The 22,828-nt window shown below is 50.6% G+C and overlaps 1 protein-coding gene across 2 annotated transcripts in view; it reads right to left on the bottom strand.

The window, feature by feature from the left end:
- SASS6 (SAS-6 centriolar assembly protein) overlaps positions 1-22,828 on the bottom strand; it is a 1,114,399-nt gene that overhangs the window by 987,378 nt on the left and 104,193 nt on the right. For both annotated transcript variants that reach the window (XM_069641586.1, XM_069641587.1), the window contains exon 4: positions 22,389-22,493. In XM_069641586.1, coding sequence (XP_069497687.1) covers positions 22,389-22,493 — 105 coding nt within the window. The remainder of the gene's footprint in view (positions 1-22,388; positions 22,494-22,828) is intronic.

The raw sequence follows: 22,828 nt of genomic DNA, 5'->3' as shown, positions 1-22,828 counted from the left end.
CTTTAGCACGCTATCTTTCACAAAGGAGAAATATCCGGGCCTCCCAGGAACCCCCTTGTTATTTGCATATTTTAAGCAACTTTGGGTCTCACCCTAAGTCACTACGGGAATCCAGACGTGGACCCCTTGCTCACTATTCGAGAGGCACAGCTCCACCTGAATGATGAGGTCCAACCAGACCGAAACACGTGTCTGGGGTTGCTGTTGGGACTCTTCTTCAGAGGAGAATTGCCTAGCATTTCGGTGATGGTGTGCCCGAGGGCAGAATAAAGACTGATCTGTTTAGGATATTTCTCCTCTGTGAAAGATAATGAGCTAAAGACTCTGGGTAAGGCCCTCGCACCAGGACTAATGTCTGGCAGAGGGCCTCCCAGGACCCCCCCTTGTTATTTGCCTCTAAATCCCGCCTCCCTTTTCCCCACTTCTCAGGATAGTCATCCGCATTATTCACTTGCGGCATTTGACATAGTTTCTTATCCACAACCCAACCTCAAAGATGTCCCCCTCTCCAATGCTGACCTAGAACTTTGTTGACGGCTCGTGGACAGGCAGGATTTTCAGTCTGTACCACCTTGAGTCCATAGAAGCGTTCTAGCTCCCATCAGTAAGATTGCCACAGGGTGCTGAACTCATTGCCCTCACGAGGGCCTGCATGATCGCCACAAAACGCACAGCCACGATATGACAATGCATTACTTACCGTAAAAGCATTTCTGATGGTTGTATCTGCTTAGATTCACATGCTGTGCATAGGTCCGACATCCAGTGGTCACTGCGGAGTATTGCATTTTGTTTTTCGTAGTCGAAAAGGGGACGTCGACAAGGCGTGTCTGAAACACTATCCCTATAGTGACGTGCGTTGTACCCACAATCCCTCACGCGTCGAGGTCTCTCTGTTTGTATTTTTCTGCCCTGAGGGAGCCTTCTAGACGTGAGCGAGTACAGAAAAGAGAGAGATAAAAAGGAAGTCTATGTTCCTTCCATCCGAGCGGGGAGGAAGGGTGGGTGCATGTGAATCTAAGCAGATACAACCATCAGAAATGCTTTTACGGTAAGTAATGCATTGTCTTCTGATGTTTGTTAATCTGCTTAGAATCACATGCTGTGCATAGACTAGCGAGCAGTACCCGGAGTTGGCGGTGGGTTATGAGAAGGAAACAGTAGAGAAAAGATGTCTTAATACTGCCTGTCCCACCTGGGAGTCAGATCTCGAGTGTGCATCTAGACAGTAGTGTTTTGTAAAGGTGTGCACAGAACTCCAGGTAGCCGCTTTGCAGATGGACTCAAGGGAAACATTTGCAATGAATGCTATGGACGCCCCCGTGCCTCGAGTAGAGTGTGCTCTTGGCTTAAAGGGCAGTTCTCTCTTAGCAAGAGTATAGCAGAGAGTGATGCATTGAACAATCCATCTAGAAATAGTGGACTTTGAAACTGCATCCCCTTCTCTTCCTGCTGCCACCGAGACGAAGAACTGATTAGTCTTCCTCAGTGGTCTGGTTCTTTCCATGTAGAACATGACCGCTCTGTGCACATCTAGTGTGTGCAGACTTTTTTCTCCCAAGTTGGAAGGATTTTGAAAGAAAGTTGGTAGTTCTATAGACTGGTTTACGTGGAATTTCGAGATGAATTTCGGTGCAAACCTGGGGTGCGTGCGTAGAACCCCCTTATCTCTGTGAACTGTAACGAAGGGGTCTAGAACAGAAAGAGCCTGTAGTTCACTTACTCTCCTGATGGAGGTGATAGCTATTAGAAAAGCAGTCTTAAGAGTGAGGTCTTTAAGAGATGCTTTGTGCATGGGTTCAAATGGTGAGCCCATGAGTCTGGTAAGTACCACGTTAAGGTCCCATCCGGGAGCTGGGTCAGCTATCGGGGGGTGTATTCTCTTTACTCCCTCCATGAAGGCCTTTATAACAGGGATCTTCCACCACGACACTTTGAGTTGGGAAGTGGTGTATGCAGAAAGTGCCGCTAGGTGGACTTTAATGGAATTGAACACTAGACCTGAATCCAATAAATGGGTCAGGTATAGAACAATATGTGCGGGAAAGCAGTCAATCGGGTTGATGCTCTTTCCTCTGCACCAGATGACAAATCTCTTCCACTTGCTAGAATAGCAGTGGCGAGTGTTAGGTTTTCTGGCTTCCCTGAGGATGTCCATGCATCTCTGCGGGAGCTGTAGATGTCCAAATTCTATGATCTCAGGAGCCAGGCTGCTAAGTTCATGTTCTGGGGTCATGGATGCAGAGTCCTGCCCTTGTCTTGTGACAGCATGTTGTACGGGCAGGGGAGTTTCACTGGGGGAGATAGAGACATCTCCATCAAGTGAGCGAACCATGGCTGTCGGCCCACATTGGGGCCACCAGTATCATGGTCACTTGTTCCTGGTGCATCTTGTGCACCACCTTGTTGAGAAGGGGAGTCGGGGGGGGGGAAAAGCGTAAACAAATTTCCCTGACCATTGAATCGACAGACCGTTCCCCTTGGATTGGTTCTGGGGGTACCTGGAGGCGTAACTTTGGCATTGTGAGTTCTCCAGGGTTGCGAACAGATCCATTTCTGGGAATCCCCATTGCGTGAAGACGTCGAAGACGATGTCTTCGTGCAGTCGCCATTCGTACTCTTCGGGCAGGGGGAAATCTCTGCTGAGTTTGTCTGCCAGCAGATTGAGTTCCCCTGGTACATGTTGTGACAGTAGGAACATGTTTTGTTTGAGAGCCCACTTCCATATATTTTGGGCCAGTTTGGACAGTCCTGGAGAGTGGGTGCCCACCTGCTTGTTGATGTAGTACATGGCTGTGGTGCTGTCTGTAAGGACCATCACTGTTTTGCCTTGTAGGTGTTCCTGGAAGGCTTTTAGCGCCTTGAACACAGCTAGTAGCTCCAGTAGATGTATGTGTTTGGATGCTACGTTCGGAGTCCACACTCCGTGAGCAGTCTGATGGGATAGGTGAGCCCCCCATCCTGTGAGGGATGCGTCTGTGGTTAGAGTGGCTTCCGCCGCGGGTGTGGCAAAGGGTTTCCCTCTTACCAGGTTTTCCTTTGTCCACCACCGTAGCGAGAGAACCAAGGCCTGCGAGACCACCACTAGATCGTCCCATAGTCCGCTGGCCTGACACCACTGGCTGTTGAGCCACTCTTGCATTGGGCGCATGCGCAGGCGCGCGAGGTACCAAATAAATACACAACGCCATCATTCCTAGCAAGCGCATTGCTTTGCGTACCGTCACCTCTCTACCGGCCACATATTGAGGGATCTGAAACAGCATGTTTTGGACCCTCTCGTTGGAGGGGAAGACGAGGCCGTCCTTTGTTTGAATTAGAGCCCCTAGGAATTGTTTGATCTGGCTGGGGTCTAGGCAGGACTTCTTTTCGTTGATGGAGAAGCCCAGCTGGAACAAAAGGTCTACAGTCTTTTGGGTATTGGAGAAGCATGTTTCGTAAGAATCCCCTGTTATGAGCCAGTCGTCGAGGTAAGGGTAAACTGGGATGGACAACCTGCGCAGGTGGGCCGCTGCCACTGCCAGTACCTTCGTGAATACCCTTGGTGCAGATGCTATGCCGAAGGGTAGCACTCTGAACTGATAGTGTTTGCCCTCTATCATGAACCTGAGGTATTTTCTGTGCGCTGGCAACATTAAAATATGAAAGTATGCATCTTTCATGTCTAGTGTTGTCATGTAAGCAGGTTGATCACTTCCTGTAAGGTCACCATACGAAACTTCTGGGGTTTGACAAACTTGTTCGCTGGGCGCAGATCTAATACAGGGCGCATGGTTAGATCCTTTTTGGGTACAAGGAAGTACACTGAATAAATACCTTCCGTTACCTGAGATAGAGGCACGACTTCTATGGCTCCTTTTTCCAGCAGTTGGTCTACTTCTTGGAGAAGGATGGCAAGGTGTTCTGGTGTCATGCGTCGTCCCCTCGGGGGTCTGGATGTTGGGGAACCGTTGAATTCGATGCAGTATCCCTGGGCTACGGTGGAAAGTACCCAGCGGTCTGACGTTATTCCCTCCCATGCTGGAAGAAAGGATGTTAGCCGGCCCCCGACCGGTGTTGCATGGGAGGGGACGGGAATCTTCGCGTCACTTGGTGTTGTTGGGGGCTTGGGAGCCTCTGGGGGTGGACCCCCGACCTCTCTCTTTGCCACGGCGCTGGCCTCTTTGGCTGTACTGCCCACTATTGGTCTGGTAATTGGTGGCAGGGTACTGTTGCTGCTGATTCTGTTGTTGGCGTTGGCCACGAAAAAAGCGTTTGTTGCCATAGCCGCTTCTGGTAGTGGGCTTAGAGATCTGGTCAAGAGTTTTGATAGTATCGAACTCTTTTTTAGCCATCGCCAGAGCCTCATCCACCGCTTTCCCGAAGAGGTTTGAGTCTTCAATAGGTTTATTTATTAAAGACGCCTGTGTCTCCGGTTTGAACCCTGAGTTACGCAGCCATACATGGCGTTTTAGGAGTATTCCCTGAACCAGGGAACGTCCCGCTGTCTCTGCAGCATCCAGAGAGTTCTTCACAATGCTCTGGTTGACCTGGGTTCCCTCGCCAATAGTTGATAGCAGGCGTGTCTGTAGCGGTTCCGGCGCTTCTTCGGCGTCTTTGCGCAGTTTGGCCCACTGCGCGTCCGCGTAGCTAGCTAGCAAGGAATTGTTGTTCGCAATTCTTGCAGAAAAGGCAGCCGAGGATGTGACTCTCTTTCCAAGGGCATATAATCTCTTGCCCTCCTTGTCAGGTGGTGCCTCGCTGGTGGACAGCGGCACCCCTGCCCTCTTCCTTGTATTAGTTACTACAAGGGAGTCAGGAATAGAAGGTCCCCAGATGTACAGCGGGTCTGAGGGTGAAGGAGTGAAAAGTTTTTCAATTCTTGGATTAACTCCTCTGATTAGTGCGGGCGTGGATAGCGAAGGGATGATTCTTCTCTTCACTGAAGCGAGGAGGGGAATGGTCTGGCTGACCGGGGGGGTTCTCCTTAATTACTCTTTCCACAAAGTCTATTTCAGGAGAGATCTCCCCAGTGTCCAGTTCGAAATGTGCTGCTGCCCTGCGCAACAGGGCATTGAATGTGGGCTGATCGTCTATGGGAGACGTGTTCCTAACAGGTGAATTGTCAGGAGGATTTAGGTTCAGGACATCAGTGTCTGAATATACTGATGGGGATTGCTAGGGATGTGAAGGCCCTTCTTCTGGATTTTCTCCGAAGCCTTCTCCTACCATGTCTGGGCTGTCTTCCAGACCTTCCTCCTGGTTCTGTCCCTCTTCATCGTCCACAAATTCATCCTCCTCCTCCAAGTATTGCTCCTCACCAGTGAGGTCATACACATTATGGAAATCTGAGGCTGTGTCCTGCTGGGAGGGGTTGAATAGTCTCGGATATTTAGCCCTGGGGTCCTCCTGAGGCCCTTCTCTTGTTCTCTTGGGAGTGGGAGGGTTCTGGGTCTTCATAAACCTCTCCATCCTCTCCATGCAGAGATGGAGCCTTTCCATGGTCTCATGGGGTACCCCTGAGCAGTCTAGCGGGGGAAAATTAGTGTCTTCCGCCTGAAAACGGCTCGACCTCTCCCATAACGTCGAGGAAAGTTTCCCGTTGCCGTCAGAAAAGCCTTCCGGTGTGCCTGGGGTCCCCCCGACTGAAGGGGGTAGTCCCTGTCTTTCTTCGGGCCTTTTCGGCGTGTCTTTCGACCTTTGCGTAGCGCTCGACGTGTCTTTCGGCGTACGCTTCTGGGCGTCGGCTACAACGATCCTCGCCAAGCTCTCTGCGACTAGTTTGTCAGAGGAGGGCTGTGGTTTCGACGTTACGGGTGTCGATCGTTCTACGGCGGCGTGCGCTCTCTGCTGGTGCGCGCCGGCCGATGGTTTGGGGGCGGCGCCCTTATTTGCCGAAAGCCCAGTCGCTGGTTGCGGCTGCGGTTGCGAGAGGGGCTTCGAACCTGAACGGTCCGAGGAGGCCGCCGGTGGAACCTGCGTCTCCTTGGGCGCTGATGCTTTCTTCGTCTTCGACGAAGAAGAGCCGTGGGTTGTGTGCTTATGGGTGGTATCGTGTGCGTCAGTGTCGCCGGGGTGTTCATCCCCATAAGCAGGGCGTGAGCCGAGCCCGTCGGGGCCGGTGACAGACGACGAAGAGCACGAGCGCTCTTTAGAGGGGTCTACGACTTCCGTAGCGGAGGTCGTGTTATCACGTTCCTCGTCACTGTCGGTGGTAGCAGCGGCGGGTGAGGAATCGGCCTTCGACATAGCGTAGGCCGCCCACCTCTTGACCCTACGGTCTTTTAGAGTCTTTGGCTTAAGAAGCCGACATGCCGTGTAACCCTCCTCCTTGTGATCGAGGGGCAAGCAGCGGTTACACCGTGAATGCTTGTCCTTTCAAGTGAACTTGCCCTTGCAACGCGGGCAAAACCTAAAGGGTGTCCTCTCCATAGCTGAGGCAGTAAATCGTGATAACGACCCCAAGGGAAAGGAAGGGGAAAGGGAAAGGCATTCTCAGAAAGGAAACAAGAGATGTCCCACGACCCCACTCTCCCTACTGTATTTGGCCTGCGAGGCCAGGCCACGTGTTCGGCAACGCCGAAGGATCTCTTCCGCTCGTCCCCTCCGTCGAAGATCTTGCTCGGCGGAGAAAAAGCTTCACAACTGCATCGAGGGAGGGATCTATGTGTTATATATTAATAAGAAAACAACCAAAGGTCGAGGAGATGAAATCTGCAATGTCTCTCGAGGAGCTCTGCGTAAAGGCGACCAGTAGCTGGGCGGAAAAAAACAATCTGAGGGACCTCGACGCATGAGGGATTGTGGGTACAACGCACGTCACTATAGGGATAGTGTTTCAGACACGCCTTTTCGACGTCCCCTTTTCGACTACGAAAAACAAAATGCAATACTCCGCAGTGACCACTGGTGGATGTCGGACCTATGCACAGCATGTGATTCTAAGCAGATTAACAAACATCAGAAACACGGATTCCCGCTATGCTTTTGGTATCTCGCATGATTATGGAACGCTCTGGAAACAGAGGTTATCTCACTGCCCAAAGTACCCCTATCCTCAATGCACCCTATGTTGAAGCACTGTTTAACGCTATTTTGTTACCCACCGAGTTGGCCATTGTCAAATGTAAGGCCCATACCCGGTGTTCAGACAGCATCTCCAAGGGAAATGCTTTGGCAGACCAGTATGCCAAAAACACAGCGCTCAGGCTCCTGATTATGTGCTGCAGTTTCTCCTCTCATTTCAAGACCTCCTAGCATCCCTTTCCGGATTGACGGACCTCCACGAGGCCGCCCCCCAGAACAAGAAACAGAGCTGGTAAACTAAAGGTGTGTTGCTCCGATTGCCTAGGGCATGATAGCACAGGCTGGTTAGTGGCCCCCCCTATTCATTGCTGCCATACTTGCCAAGTGTTGCTCACTCAGTGTTGGAGTCAAGTAAGGGGAAAACTACTGCAAAGCTCCAAAAGATACTGGTTCTCTCCCAAGTTCCCACCAGTGCATAGAGGTACTGCACCCACTGCACCACTTGTCCTACATACAGCCCAGGAAAAGCCTGTCAAAACGAATCCCAGGGCACATGACACGCCCCCTCAGACACTTCATGAATTTGCAAATTGACCGAATATCAAATGAAAAATATGCCTCCTTTGAATATGTCCTGGTTGTCAGACAAATTCTCCAGATGGACTGAGGCCTACCTCTGTAAAAATGCTGATTAGATCACTGCAACTAAGAGGCTACTTAAGGAGTTCATCCCACGCTGTGGCCGCCCAGTATCTATAAACTCTGCCAGGAGCATTCATTTCACAGGACAGACTCTCCAAAACATTTGCAAGAACCTAGGTATTCTTCAAATGTTCCACTGCTCGAAATGGGTACCTGAAAAACTGCCTTGCCAAGGTGTGCTATGTAACAGGCCTAAGCTGGCCATATGCTCTCCCTCTCATTTTGACGGACATTAGAAATACTGGTAGCAGAACGTCTGTCCTGTCAACACATGAGATTCTAATAGGCAGACCCATGAGGATGCCAGTGACTTCCCCACTAGCTCTAGAACTATGTAGTCTTCAACTGAATGATCATCTTCTTGTGCCATATTGCAAAGAAATGAATGCTCGCTGTCAGTTCTCACTTCCAGCAAATACAAGCGGAACTTCCTCGTCCACCTGAAGCATCGTGCCACAGCCTCCCGTCAGGAGACCGGATGGTCCTGAAGGTTCATCTGCAAGTATTCCTACCAGGTCCTGCTGACAACCCACACCACAGGCCATTGCAGAGGACTCGACGCCTGGGTCTAAGCCTGTCACTGTGTAAAGAAAGCACCACTGGCTGACAAAAAAAAAAAATGACAGCCAAAAGACTAAGACAACGCCACCTTGCCACCAGTGACACCGGAAACACCAGCCCAGCTGCCACCTACAGGGTTCCAGGACAAGGAACAAGTTACTTACCTGTAACTGTTGTTCTCCAGCATGGGTCTGGCATGGATTCACATGCTCATGAATATTCCCCGTCATCAGGCTGGGAATCCCCGGTAAAGAAAAATCAGTATCAGTTTCGTTTCTGATCTGTCTTTCGTAGTAGTAACCAATCACTGATCTCTGCGTCATACTGACCACAGCCAATGACTGCCATCTCCCTAAGCCCCGCCTCTGGCAGCCATCTTCAGATTTGGTAGCACGTGAAGTGGCAGTATGACCAAGTGAAGAGCCGCAGAGGGGTAGGCGGGAGGGTTCGCATGTGAATCCATGCCAGACCCATGCTGGAGAACAACAGTTACAGGTAAGTAACTTGTTCCTTCTCCAGCATGGGGTCTGGCATGGATTCACATGCTAATGAATACAAGAATACATAGCAGTACACACATGTACAACCACGGGAGGTGGAAAAAGGCTCAACATTAAGCATCTCTTACCTCCTCACCAGGCTCACCTTAAGCGAACAGGTTGCGCAGCACTGCTTGGCCGACCCTGGACTCCTCCCTGGAATCCCGATCGACGCAGTAGAATCTGGTGAAGGTGTGCGTCGACCTCCACGTAGCAGCCCTGCAGATGTCCAGCAGGGGCACACCAGATAGGAACGCCGTAGTAGCAGCGATCGCCCTGGTCGAATGGGCTCTCGGACGGCCTGGCAGCGGTCGGTTAGCCAACCGGTGGCAGTGCATGATGCAGCCAGAGAGCCATCTGGAAATAGACTTCGAGAGAGCCTTCCCTTGATTCACAGGTTTAAAGTTCACAAACAGCTGTGATGTCCTCCGAAAACTCTTTGTGCGGTCCACGTAGAACTTCAGCGCTCTAGCCACATCCAGCGAGTGCAAAGTCCTCTCGGCCGGCGACGAAGGAGACGGGAAGAAAACAGGTAACACCAGGGGCTCGTTAAGATGGAAGTCCGACGGCACCTTGGGCATAAAGGAGGGGTGCGTCCTAAGCACCACCCTCGAGGCATGGAAAGTCAAGTACGGTGCTTTGCAGGATAGGGCCTGGATCTCTCCCACTCGTCGTGCAGAGGTAATGGCAACTAGGAATGCAGTCTTCCACGACACAAACTTCATCGGTGCAGAGTGCATCGGCTCGAATGGGTGCCCCATGAGCCTGGTCAGCACCACGTTAAGTTCCCAAGCCAGGGCCTTCACCGGCGGGAATGACCGGAACAGTCCTTTCATAAACTCTTTTACCAGTCGATGGGACCACAGGGACGTAAGTCCTGTGGTTCAGGTATATCTGGAGATCGCCGCCAGATGAATCTTAATGGAGGCATGGGCTAGCCCAGCCTTCGCCAGCGATAGCAGGTACGGCAGCACTTGAGGGGCCGTAATCCGTAGGGGGTTGATCTTCTGTGCTCGGCACCAGATAGAGAACCTCTTCCACTTGTGACCGTAGCATTAGAGAGTCGAGGACGCCCTGGCCTTTGCAAGACCCTCTCTGCAGTCGGCCGGTATATCGTACCCTCCAAACTCTAGCGCTGCAGGAGCCAAGCCTGCAGGTTCAGCGACGCCGGGTCGTGGTGGAAGATGGCGCCTCCTTCTCTGGAGAGAAGATCAGCGTCCGCCGACAGCTTGATGGATGGGGACGTTGACAAGTCCAGAAGGTCCGGGAACCAGATCTGCCTCGGCCACGCCGGTGCGACGAGGATCATCCTGCACCGGGACCTCTTAAGCTGGTTGATGAGTCGAAGCAGCAACGGCAACGGAGGGAACGCATACAGGTATAGGCCGTCCCAGGGGAACGAGAATGCATCGCCCATGCTTCTCGGCTGGGGAAACCTGCTGGCGAACCTCTGGCACTTCGAGTTCGTCGCTGTTGCGAACAGGTCGATTTGGGGTTTGCCCCATCGTCAGAAGAGTTGATCCACCTGATCCTGGCGCAGCTCCCACTCGTGACACGCGCGCAGCTCCCTGCTGAGCGAGTCAGCGATGGTGTTTCTTTCTCCTGCCAGGTGGAAGGGAATCAGGAACATCCCCTGGGCGACCGCCCAGTGCCACAGATCCTGTGCCTCCTTGGACAGGGCTGGGGATCTGGTGCCTCCCTGCTTCCGTATGTAAAACATTGTCGGGGTGTTGTCCGTGAAGATCCGCACCACCTTGCCCTTGAGCGACAGGAGGAACGATTTGAGAGCCCAGAACACGGCTCGGAGTTCCAGGATGCTGATGTGCAGGAGCTTCTCCTCCGGGAGCCAGAGGCCTCTTGCGTGGAGATCTCCGGTGTGGGCGCCCCAACCTTCCAGGGAAGCGTCCGTCGTCACCGTCTCCTGGTACGCCGGCGTCTGAAAGTCCTTGCCCGCCGTGAGGTGCGCTCGAACGCCCCACCACTGAATCGCCCGCCGGAACACCTCGTTGAGGGGCACCCTGTCTTCGAAGGTGCCCGTCGCCTGCACCAACGGGCGTCGAGAAATTCTTGAAGAGGGCGCATCCGTAGTCTGCATAGGCGCACCAGGTAGATGCAAAAGGACATCATCCCCAGGAGGGACTTGATGGACCTCACCCTGGCCACGTCCGTGGCTAGCAGGTGCTGCACTTTGCCCAGAATGGTCTTCGTCCGTTCTTCCGAAGGTGCCGCCAGGCGCCTCACTGTATCGAGCTTCGCTCCCAGAAAAAGGGCCACCTGCGACAGCACCAGGTGAGACTTTGGGTAATTTATGGCGAATCCCAGGTCTGAGAGTAGCTGGACGGTCCTCGCAGTGTGTTCCACGGCGAGTTCCCTCGTCCTTGAGCGGATGAGCCAGTCGTCCAGGTAGGGGTATAAGTGAATCCCCTGCAGGCGCAGCCACGCCGCCACAGGTGCTAGGCACTTGGTAAAGACCCTGGGGGCCAACTTCAATCCGAACAGCAGTGCTCTGAATTGGTAGTGGCGTCCCTGGACGACGAACCTGAGGAACTTTCGGTGACTTTTGAGGATGTGAACGTGGAAGTATGCATCCTCCAGGTCCAACAACGATAGAAAGTCGCCTTCCTCCAGCTGTCCCAGCACGTGCTGGAGGGTGACCATCCTGAACTTTTGTGATCTGATGTATTTGTTCAAACGACGAAGGTCCAGGATGGGGCGCCAGCCGCCCGTCTTCTTCCTGACGAGGAAGTACCTTGAGTACACCCCGGAGCCCCGGGGCCTCTTCGGGACGGGCTCGATGGCGCCTTTCCTGAGCATCGCCCGTACTTCCAACAGCAGTTGCAGGACGTGATTTTCCTTCCTGGCCACAGGTGGAACGGGAGACCACTTCTTCAGGAATTCGATAGAGTGTCCTCTTGCCAGGGTATCCAGCACCCAACGATCGGTGGAGATGGACTTCCACATGCCGACGAACTTCGTCAGCCGGCCTCCCACCGGGGTGCTTCGGTGGGGGCCCCGAGGCCACGGCCGGTTCAGTCCTGCTTGGAGGTGGTGGCCTTGCCGCCCTGGCCACCTTGCCGACGAGGCGCTCCCTGCTTGCCGCGACCCCTGTAGGCCTCCTGAGACGAGGAGCGTGCCGCCTGGCGGTAGGACGAGCCACCGCTGGATCCCTTGGAGGCCCCGTCTGCCTCCGGAGCTCCGAAAGGGCCGTCGTTGCTGAAGGGCTCCTAGGGCGCGGGCGTCTCCATGTCCGTCTTTATGGCTTGGAGGGATTCGTCCACCACCTTCCCGAACAAGTTGCTGCCGTCGAACGGCATGTCCAACACCCTGGTCTGGACGTCCTGACGGAAGTCGGTCGCCCGGAGCCAACCCTGTCGTCGTAGGCAAACTCCGTTGCCCAGCTGGCGGAACCCGGTATCGGCGATATCGGTTGCCACCGTTATGGCGTGGTCCGACGCCACCTCGCCTTCTTGAAGTATTTCCAGGGCCTCGGACCTCTTGTCGTCCGGTAGGAAGTCCAATATGGGGGCCAGCTTAAACCAGAGCTCCCTGTCGTAACGGGCCACGATCGCCATTGCGTTGGCCGCTTTGATCGTCGTCGACGAAATGACCCGTCGCCCCATGGCGTCCAACTTCTTTCCCTCTCCGTCCGGAGGGGAATTCGACGTTGAGGCTCCTGACCCCACCACTTTCTTCTTCGCTGCCGCCGAGACGACCGAATCTGGCGTTGGCTGGGCCCTGAGGCACACGGGAGCGGTCTCGGGGACCCGGTACTTCTTCTCGTACCGGTCCCGTTTGGCTGGTGCCGTGGAGGGGTTCTTGAGTACCGACAGGCCCTCCTCCCAGATGTCATTGATTAGAGGCACCGCGATGACCGTCTTTCTCTTGGCCTCCCGGCGCTGATAGAGGAAACCTTCCTTTTTCTGCTCCTCCGGGCAGAGCTGGAACAATTCGGACACCCTGGCGATCATGGCGTGGAATGAGCCAATCTCGTCGGGCAGAGATGCCCGTGTGACGGGAGACGGGAGACCCGTTCCGTCGTCGTCGCCCTCAGAACCCGTCGTTGAGCCCACCGCACCGTCATCTCCCGACTCGTGGGAGGATGAGGAGGGAACTGCAGGCCTTACGGGGGCGAGCGGAGGAGAGGGTTGGGTCCTCCGTCGTTTGTTCTGAGGTCTTCCCGACGGGCCAGGTTGCGGGTCCTCCGGCCTGGGCCGTGGTAATCTCGTCCTTATCTCAGAGCCTAAGGACTGGATCGCAAACAAAATGGCCGCCGAGCTATCCTGAGGCCTAGGTTCCGGCTGCGTCGGAAGGGAAGGCTGCTCTTCCTCGCCATCGTCGTCTTCTTCGGTTATCTCCCGAGGATCTTCCTTGCGGGACCGAACCTTCTCGAATTGGACTTCGAGATTCCTCGCGACCTCGGTCAGTTCCCCCTCAGAGGCTGACTCCGAGCTTGAGGAGGCTACCGTGCCCCCCCCCTTTTCCATCACGGGGGCCATGACGATGGGCTGAAAAGAGGATTCCCTCCTTGGCGGCAGGGAAACTCTAGTCCCGGAGGCAGTCTCCGCTGGCGGGGTCTCTGCCGGCTTGGCCAGTGTCGCCGCGATCGCCTCGATAGAGGCCTTTGCCTGCTGGGTAGGGGCCTTCACCACCTTAGGTGCGTCCTGGGCCTTTTCCTTAGGGGGAGGGGCGACGCCTTGCTCCCCCTCTCCCGAGATCGGACGGGGCTTCTCCCGAAGCTTACCCGGGGTCTCGGACTTCCTCTTCCCCGAACCGGAGCGCTGGCTCGTGGTTGACGGTGCCGGGGAAGGTGCGCCCTGCGTGGCTACCGAAGAGCCCGACCTTTCGCCGCTCCCGGAGCCAGCTGACTCGCGGCGCTTGGCCTGGTGTTGGGCCCCCGTCGCCGGGGCGCCCGCACAGGACTTAGAAGCCCGCTCGGACCCTTTCTTCTTCTCACCCGTTGAGCCCTTCTCCAACCAGCTGGCGAGACGGGATCGACGGTCCCTCATGGTCCGCTCCGACAAGTTCTTGCAGAACTGGCAGTCCTTCTCTACATGAGTCTTGTCCCCATGAAGACAGTAGAGGCATCGCAAAAGTTCATCCTCCTTAAGCACATTCTGCAGCCTGCATCCAGGGCAGCTGCGAAACAGCTTGGGTCCGGGTGACGAACTCGCGTCCTGGGCCATCTCAAAGTAGGCCGCGAATCTTCTAGAATCCTCCAAGAGGTTCGATGAAATCTTCACCCTTGAGGGGCGTAGGAAAATCCTGCAACGGGTATCCGTTAACGGGAGTAGAAACGGTGGAGCTTGAGGCTCGATTAACCGAAAAAATGTGAAAATTCACCTGAAAAAGCACGAAACACGCAGCAAAAGCTCGAGAGCTAAGCACGAGGACTCCCAACACTTGAACGTGCGGTAAAAATCTGAAGATGGCTGCCAGAGGTGGGGCTAAGGGAGATGGCAGTCATTGGCTGTGGTCAGTATGACGCAGAGATCAGTGATTGGTTACTACTACGAAAGACAGATCAGAAACCGATACTGATTTTTCTTTACCGAGGATTCCCAGCCTGACGACGGGAAATATTCATGAGCATGTGAATCCATGCCAGACCCCATGCTGGAGAAAGACACCCCGCTGCAGCTGTCCACAGAGGACAGACTGTGGAGCACCCCATCCTGCACTTCTAGACTACGACACTCCGATATCAGTACAGAGGTATAACTTACAGAGTAATGCCACCAGCACCAATGCCACCGGCAGCTAAAGCGTACTGACGTCCTGCTACACCTGCCTTCGGCGGGTGCCCCAACGCTTTCAAAATGCGTTTCTTCTTCATGCAGACATAATAAAGCTGCACACCTGAAATATAGGCACCAAGGCCCACCAGTACCAGAGGTCTGCGGGGGGGGGGGTTCAGTGGGGAGGGGCGGGCTGAGTGATCCTAGCGCCTCAGCAATTGCCTTTGCTCCTTCTCCTGAATCACAGATCAGCTCCACCTGACCCATGTGACATGCCAGGGTCTGTGCCTTCTAGCTGGTCTGGATACCTGCTATTTGCATCCTCTGTCTTATTTATTGGGCCACCTATTCTCCTGCTGAGCTGCCAGCCCACAAACATTTTCAGCACGCCGACAGTCTACCTTTCTGCTCCACACCTGATCAAGCATCTACCCTGCTGGCTTCTGGAACTTTGCTGTCTGTTATCTCCAGCTTCCCAGGTCAAGGAATCACTGAAATTGCTTGGATCATTTGGGCATAAGGCCCCATTCGGCGTAGGGCTGAACAGCATAAGTCAGGAATATTATTGCCACTGCATGCCCACTGCATAAATGATGTTTGTCTGATCACATGCCTGACGTGTTACCCCTGTTGACTGTCTTTCTGGGACAACTGCCCAGCACTTCAGTATTCATGTCTCCAGATACCAATACATTCCTCAAATTTCTGAAGGACATATGCTGATCCACTGAATGCGTCAGATTGTTGTGTCTGGGTACACCCCAACAAACGCTAGCAAAAAAAGAAATTCCTTTCACCCAAGTGTAATTTCCTGAATTTGACTGGCCTTAGTTGTCCCCCATTACAGTATACACTGCCAAGTTTACACTGCTACAACTCCTTCTCCAGTACCATCCCTCCCAAAAGGACAACCTGCGCCCTTTACCCTGTCACAGGGATGACCAAATTGGGAGGGTGGGGGATTTGATGTGGCAGGATTGTCCCGATACTATACCTCCTAGCAATCGTCCTCTCCTGCGAGGACCCATATCCTTCACCATGGCTTAGCCTGAGGCCTCCTGCTACACCCGGCTCTCCTGACATGCCCACACCCCGCTTTGGCCAAGCAGGCCACGACCTAATGCTGCCCTCGGGACCCACGAGACACCAGCTCCCTGTATCTTTCCCTAGCTGTGTGCAAATACCACCTTATAAGGAGTATTCCGGTGTTTACGCCACAGTTGCTACTGATCTTGTGACACAATAACCACGCATACTGCAAGGTTTCTTCACAAATGTCTGCTTCCTAGTATTACCAAATGTCTACAAACATCATGGAAACTTGCCAGGCTATATAAGATGAGCTCTGACCGAACACCCAGAGAGCTCTCCGACACCCGTCCCTCGTCATTCTGTATTACTGTTTCTGCTGTTTGTCCTTCTCTAATAGTAACTTGATTTACATCTCAGCTGCGTCCTGACTCTTTATATAGCTTCATCAGGGCCTAGAACTTCATTTCGATGGGGTGCAAAACTTCCAGGCACAAATTGGAACCGAGTCTGTCCCTTGGCTAGTGTATGCAGACAACACGATGTTATGGAATATACATTAGTTGGCTTACAGCGTTCCATAGACTGTTTGGATGCTAAGGCAAACCACCCGAAACAAAGACTAAGATTATGGTGCTTGGTAGTAAAACCAGGCACCATGGCCGTTTTGTATGGAAATTCAATCATGCCATCTTGGAAGTGGTAGGCTGCTATGCCCATCTTGGATCCCGCTTTGTATATCTCCATATCTCCTACTTACTCTTATTATGGGGACTTTACTAGGTTTCGTATATTCAATAAATGGCTTGTGATAAAGCGATTTGCTGCTAACACTGGAGGTAATAATCTGGAAGCCCTAATCAATATGTAATTAACTAGTATAGTTGCTGCACTTACTTTTGGCCTTTAACAGATATCTGAACCCTATGTGGGATGGTTGGAGCGGTTTGAGGGGAAAATCCTTAGAACAATATTAAATGTTCCCAAGACAACTCCAGTGGAGGCCTTACAATGTGCGCTGGGGGCCTTACCTCACTTTGTGCGCAATGGATGTTGTAACTCTGTAAGCTTTACTTTTTATTATTATTCGGGGAAACCCGAACAAAACACATTGATGGTGCTTATAGTAACGAAGTTGGAAGTAGAATTACCCAATACGTTCCTAAGGCGTTGAAAACAACAGTATGTCGAAACTTTGAGGAAGTTGCAATATCTGACATGCCAGGTTATATTCATATCCTCAAAAAGAAGACTTAGGCATGGGACAGAGCACTAACTAACAAAACATTAAGCAGCAAAAGTTGCTCTTTTAAATATTGTCAGCCGGTATTTGTCACTAGCAGTCCCTACTCATATTTGTTTAATAACTGCAATGGCAAAATGAGAGAGTTCATGATTTACCTTCACTTACATATTCTACCTACTTTTGCATACACTGGAAGTTGGTTAGGCTTATCATTTGACGATAGACTATGCAGGCTCTGACATGGAGCGGTCGAATCAAATCGCCACATCCTAACCATGCCACCATCTAGAATCCTATTTTCAAAAAGGCATACTATACCTTTTTCAGCAAGTTGATAAAAGTTCAGAATTACCAATTTTGGAGTGCTTTATATGGAGCATCCTCATTGGTCATTAAGGGAGCAAGTTATGTATGGAATGAGGCTGTAAAACTTTTGTTGGGTGTCTAGATTGATTCGACCAATTCGCCATGTGGAGGAATTGGCTTGTAAAACCAATCTAAACAGGATGCATTGGGTCCTGCGTGTATGACTTTTCTTAAAGCAGAGTGTATTCAATGAATTTTAACTTTGACCTATTGTAAGTTTGCAGAGACACTATATCCCTATGAATATGTTGTGCGCCTAATATCTCTTAATTGATTATATGACTAAAGTCCACTATGTATTCTTTTCTTTTATAATTGTTGTGATAATGGCTATTATGATATTAAAATTTCCCTTTTAAATGCATTTAACTGTGCCTAAGTTTTCTTTTTTGTGTATGTTAACCAGGTGCACAATAAATAAAAACAAACACATAATGTCTGATAAAAGTGAAATCCTTTAATTTTTTTTATTTTTAAACAGCTGGACAGAAACACCCAACTTGCAACAAAAACACGCTTTTGGGAGCAGGTCGTCACTCCTTGGCAAAATTGGTGAAAATCCATCCAGCAGTTCGGGCTGTAGCTGCAAGCAAGATTTTTTCCATTCAAGTCTATCCGGATTTTCCCCCCTTACAACTTTATCCCCTCTTGACCAAACCTTACCGAACTGTACAAAATCACTGAGTCAGGTCTATATTTTTTGCAAAGTTTCGTACAGATTCGATCGACGCCAAAGTTATAAACTGCCTAAAATCTGCTTGCCATGGGAAAACCAACTTACCCAGAGCGCCAGGGGACCACTCCGGTGGTGATAGTGCGCGGTACCTTAACATTAACATAACTACAGGGTTGCTTTCACAAATCCTATAAAAAATATATATTATGTACTGTGTTGAACCTGAGGGCGTCCTACCTTCTTTTCCTCCCAGAATCCTCCTCCAAGGTGGCCAGGGAAAGGCCATTGCTTTTGGATACCAACCCTGGGGGTGGATATGCAAGTGAGGATCACCTGGGTAGATGGAACATGGGAGGGGATGGGGGGGGGGGGAGAAGACATCCTTGGGTGAGACATGGTATCCCCATTCCCTTTCCAAAATGAACCTTCTATCCCTCAAGCCTCCGTAGGCCGTCAACCCTTTCCCTTTTCTTCATTCCAAAATGTCCCCCAGAATTATCACCTCAACACTGGGATGTGGAAGAGACCAACTAGGAGGACACATCCTCATTTAGGTGAGAGAGAATCCCATATTCACCTTATGTTGTTAATACAGACACACATCAGTAAACTACCAAGAAGAGTAGGAGACAGCACACAGTAATGCACACTTCCTTTTCAAACCTCCCCAAACAACATTTTGGTGCTGTGGCGAAGAAGGGTGCTATGGAAGTACACTGTTGAACAGCCAGGCATGTCCAGCTAATAGGTTTCATGAATGTCAGGCAATAGACCTAAATGACCCACACCTGTGGGCCGTTGACAATCCCCATAGGTAAAATAATCCTGGCTGCACAGCAAGAGGAAGGGCACGGAAAGGAACCCAGAAGCAGGTTGCAGACATGAGCAGGAGAGAAGCTGGCTGGAGAGCAAGAGGAGCGGGAGTAGCACAGGCCGGAGAGAGGGATACCATGGCAGTTGCCTGCCACGAGAGGGTCTGGAAGGCCCGCCAACCCTCCCAGTTGGTGCACGCTGCAGGAGCTGTGGACAGAGATTCCAGCGGCCACAGAACGCCAAGAGAGTGGGCAGTGCTCTATCCGGTCTCTGCGGAAGGAAGAGGAGCAGACGAGAAGCCGAAGGGAGCTGCCTTATGGAGCCAGTGAGTGATACAAGGGAAATTCATGCTGGTGTGCTCTGGGTGCTTGAAATACTAATTCTTAGCAACCAAATGAATGGAAAATAGCTATAACCACTTGGAATGCAGAAAAATTAGCTTTTGCAAAAGCGAGAGAAGCAATTCTGAATGCTGCATAAAGCATAAGCAATTTACATTGACTACCAAACTAATTGAAAGACACTGAACAATTTTTGAATGCTGCAGAAGCAAGTTATGAGTACTTATGAATGCAATGGAAATAAGGTTGTGCAAGGGAAAGATACCACAGACAGAGTGAATTGTGTAAAGGCATCATGATGCAAGACACATACAACAAATTCACTTTTCTTAAAAATGATTCATTTACCTTAATTGTCAGGATGGAGTAATGCCTAACTTGCCCTAAGCGAAGGTGGGATTTCTAAAGAAACTAAGGACAGCCTTTGTCATTAATTTCAACTCAAAAGTCTGTCTGTCTGTATCCAAAACCTATACTTACCCTCACAACTAAAGATGTGAAATGTGTAGGGGATGTCAGCACTAAAAGAAATAGTGTTCAAAATAAAGTTCTGAGCTTCTTCCAGCACTGGCTTTTTTTAAGCTTCACTGTTCCCAAGCACAAAATAAATCCAAATGGTCCTGGGGTTCCCATCCCCCCCCCCCCCCCCCCCAAGTTCAACACAGTTCAAAGATATCTCAGTGTTCCCTTCCTCAAGTTTACATAATTCACAAAGTCTCGGGGTTCCCTTCCCCAAGAACGCAGTTCCTCTAACAGAACTTTAACAAGTCTTGACTTTTAAGAATACTTCCAGTTGAACTTTGTAATCCTCTATACTCTTCAATAATTCAAACTGATGTTTTCTTTCACTTCAGCACTTATTATGAAACACAGGCTGTGTCTTGGCTTTCCTTGGTTCTTTCCCAAGAAGGGGCTAAAATCGGTCTAGGCACAGTTGTCGGACCACACGGTCCACCTATTAGAAGTCACACAACCAATAACCCTTGGCACTTTGGGATGCTCTTGGTTTTCCTTGGCCAACACAGGTTTCCTCCCTGGACCTGTGTCAATAACCCACATTTACTGTAGTTTGCACAACAGCAGTCTTTTTGGCTTTGCCATAATGTGTGTTCAAATCACTCTGTGGCGTTAGTCCTTTTTCACCCTCTTGCTTTCACAGTGTCCATTCAAGTTCATCAGCTTGCCTTTCACACTTGCTTTCCACTTAATTCATAAGTGCTCATTACCGACTTTCACTTTGTTTATAAATATGTAAATATGCATGTAATATTTTTTCTTCTCCATCTTAATCATGTACCGTGCTAACTGTAACCTTATTGTATCATTCTATATTACTGTATTGTTGTTACCATCTAATATGTAACTTCTAACTGTGCCCAGATACCTCAGGGTTTGGCGCGCCATATAAATAAACAAACACATGCTTCTGAACGGGTTTACACTACGTTCACATCATTTGCGATGCATTTTCATGATTTACATATCTTCTCTTTAGTTTGGTATTCAATAACTTGTTATATTTCAAAAGGTATTTGGAAGTTTGTTCGGTATTCAATATTTAGCTGCCTTTCAAAAAGTACTTTGCAGTTTGTTCAGTATTCAATATTCTTCCTTTCGGGTTCCAAATCCCACTCCCAGAAGTTTGTTTGATCAGTAATTGCAAATGTTCAATTCCCACCCAGGAGCACCCGGTGCGAGTGTTCCCTCCCTCACACTCACCGGTGCACGGCTGCTCCTCCAGGTGTCTCTGTAGTTTTCTCTGGCTTCCACCCACTTCCCGGGTACGCGACATGAGCTCCAGCGAGCAGCGCTTGCCACCTGTGAAACTCGCTGCAGCGGTCAGCGGCTGTGATCCCCAGCTCAAGCTGGGAACATGCAGCACAGGGGATTGCAGGGGCTTTGACCCTCTCACGGCCCACTCAGGTCGCAGTGCCTCTCTCAACCCTTGGCAACACACAGCGTCCTCTCCGCCGGCCCCTCTCCAGCCCGCTCCTCGCCTCGCAGCTCAATCCTTCTCACGATGCAGGGTTCTCCTTCCTCTCAGCCGGTCTCTCACTTTATGCATCTGTAGTCTTTCAATGGGTTGCAGGTTCATGTTCTTTGTCTGAGCACAATTGTACCAATTAACAGGACCTGCTTAACCCTCCATAGTCCTCTTCCTTGTCTCAGCAGCACAGTGGTGAGTCTCAGTATCAGGCAGGGGGGTGGTGGTGGGGGGGGGGGGTGGGGGGGGGAGTAGGACTCATTCTCAAAACAGAAAAGGGGGATACCATGTCTCACCCGCAGTCATCCTCTACCCACTCCCCAAGGTACCCAATCCCTCGGATATCCACCCCCAGGGTCAGGATCCAAGAGCGATGGCCTTTCCCTGGCCAACTGCGGGGAAGAGGGGACGATCCAAGGGGAGTAGATGGGAGGATGCTCTCAAGTTCCTCACAATTGTTTACGACACAAGTGTTTGAAAAGCCAAAGAAAACAAGGGTAAGAGAGGAGAAGCCAGGTGTTGTGCAAGGTTGAAATAGTTAAATAACCTGCAGGTTAAGGGAAACCCTGTGTTGGCAAGAGCCAGAAGAATACACAAGGTGTCAAAGAGCATAGTGGCGAACCAGGCCACATTCAAGTGTTGGAAGAATAACAAGAAAGGAACAAGTTTAACTGTGCAAGGAAAGCAATGGACAATTGTTGATGTAAAGCAGATAAGAAAGGGTATCGATTGCGTGACCTGTAATGGGTGGACCGTGTGGTTCGACAAGTGAGCCTAGACCGAGGGCCCTTTATCACGGCTGCTTATATGATTCTGAAGTCCAGAATGACGAGAGTTGGGAAGTGTCCCAAGGAACTGTATTGCTTTGAAAAGCTGGGAGATTTGAACTCTTGGGGAAGGGAACACCAGTCTTTTGAGAAGGGGGAGCTGATCATAAACCAAGAGCCGGAAGAAGTTCTACACTTTCTTTTGAACTTCTGAGCATTACTCATTTTGATGCGGACATCCCTACACGTTATACAGTTAGTTGTGAGGGCAAGCATAGGTTTTGGACACAGACAGTTACTTGATTTGTACATCCTGACGCAGAGTATCCTTAGTTTTCATTAGGTAGAGAAATCACGCCTTAGCATAGGGCAAGTTAGGCCTTACTCCACCTTGACTTTTAAGTTAAATAAAACTTTTGATTACAAATTTGAATCTTGTCTGGGTCTTGCTTCATGATGCCTTCACAGTACACACACACAGACAGACATGAGACATCTTACTTGGCGGTCTGGTCGGCTTCGGAACACCTCGAACCCAACCAATGTATTCTCCTCATTATAGGACGTTCTGCTTTTCATAAGTGCACTCAAGAGGACTAATGAAGAAAGGTAGTTTTCACATACCTAGGGATTCCGTTGCTTTCTTCTTGGATACACTGTTGAAGCAGATTGATGAATCGTTGTGGGAAGGCAGAGAAGTCTACAAGAAGACTTTGTTGAAATTTCAGACTGGGTAAAGACACAAGAGAACACCTGGGTTAGCGTATAATGTTTTTCGAATCTGTTCAAAATCCATGGTACAGCTCCACTGTTATTGAAATCACAAATTCAACATTTACAGGAATGTTAAATAGATCTTAATTTTAAGTATTTTTAGAAGGGCTTTAAACGGTGTAGCAGAGGGTGGTCTTAAAAGAAATTAGTTAAGCAGCAAAACAAATATATGCAGTCACCCATTTACTACATTTGGAGAGTAAAAAAAAAAAGAAATGGCACAAAAAGGCAATATTAGCAGCACAGTCGTTTTAATTAAAATAGACAGAGGTAAACAAAAACAAATGCAG

This window comes from Ambystoma mexicanum, chromosome 1q (assembly GCF_040938575.1).
Source record: "Ambystoma mexicanum isolate Mex_15411 chromosome 1q, UKY_AmexF1_1, whole genome shotgun sequence".
NCBI classification, from domain to species: domain Eukaryota; kingdom Metazoa; phylum Chordata; class Amphibia; order Caudata; family Ambystomatidae; genus Ambystoma; species Ambystoma mexicanum.
This window is presented reverse-complemented; position numbering and strand designations above follow the sequence as displayed.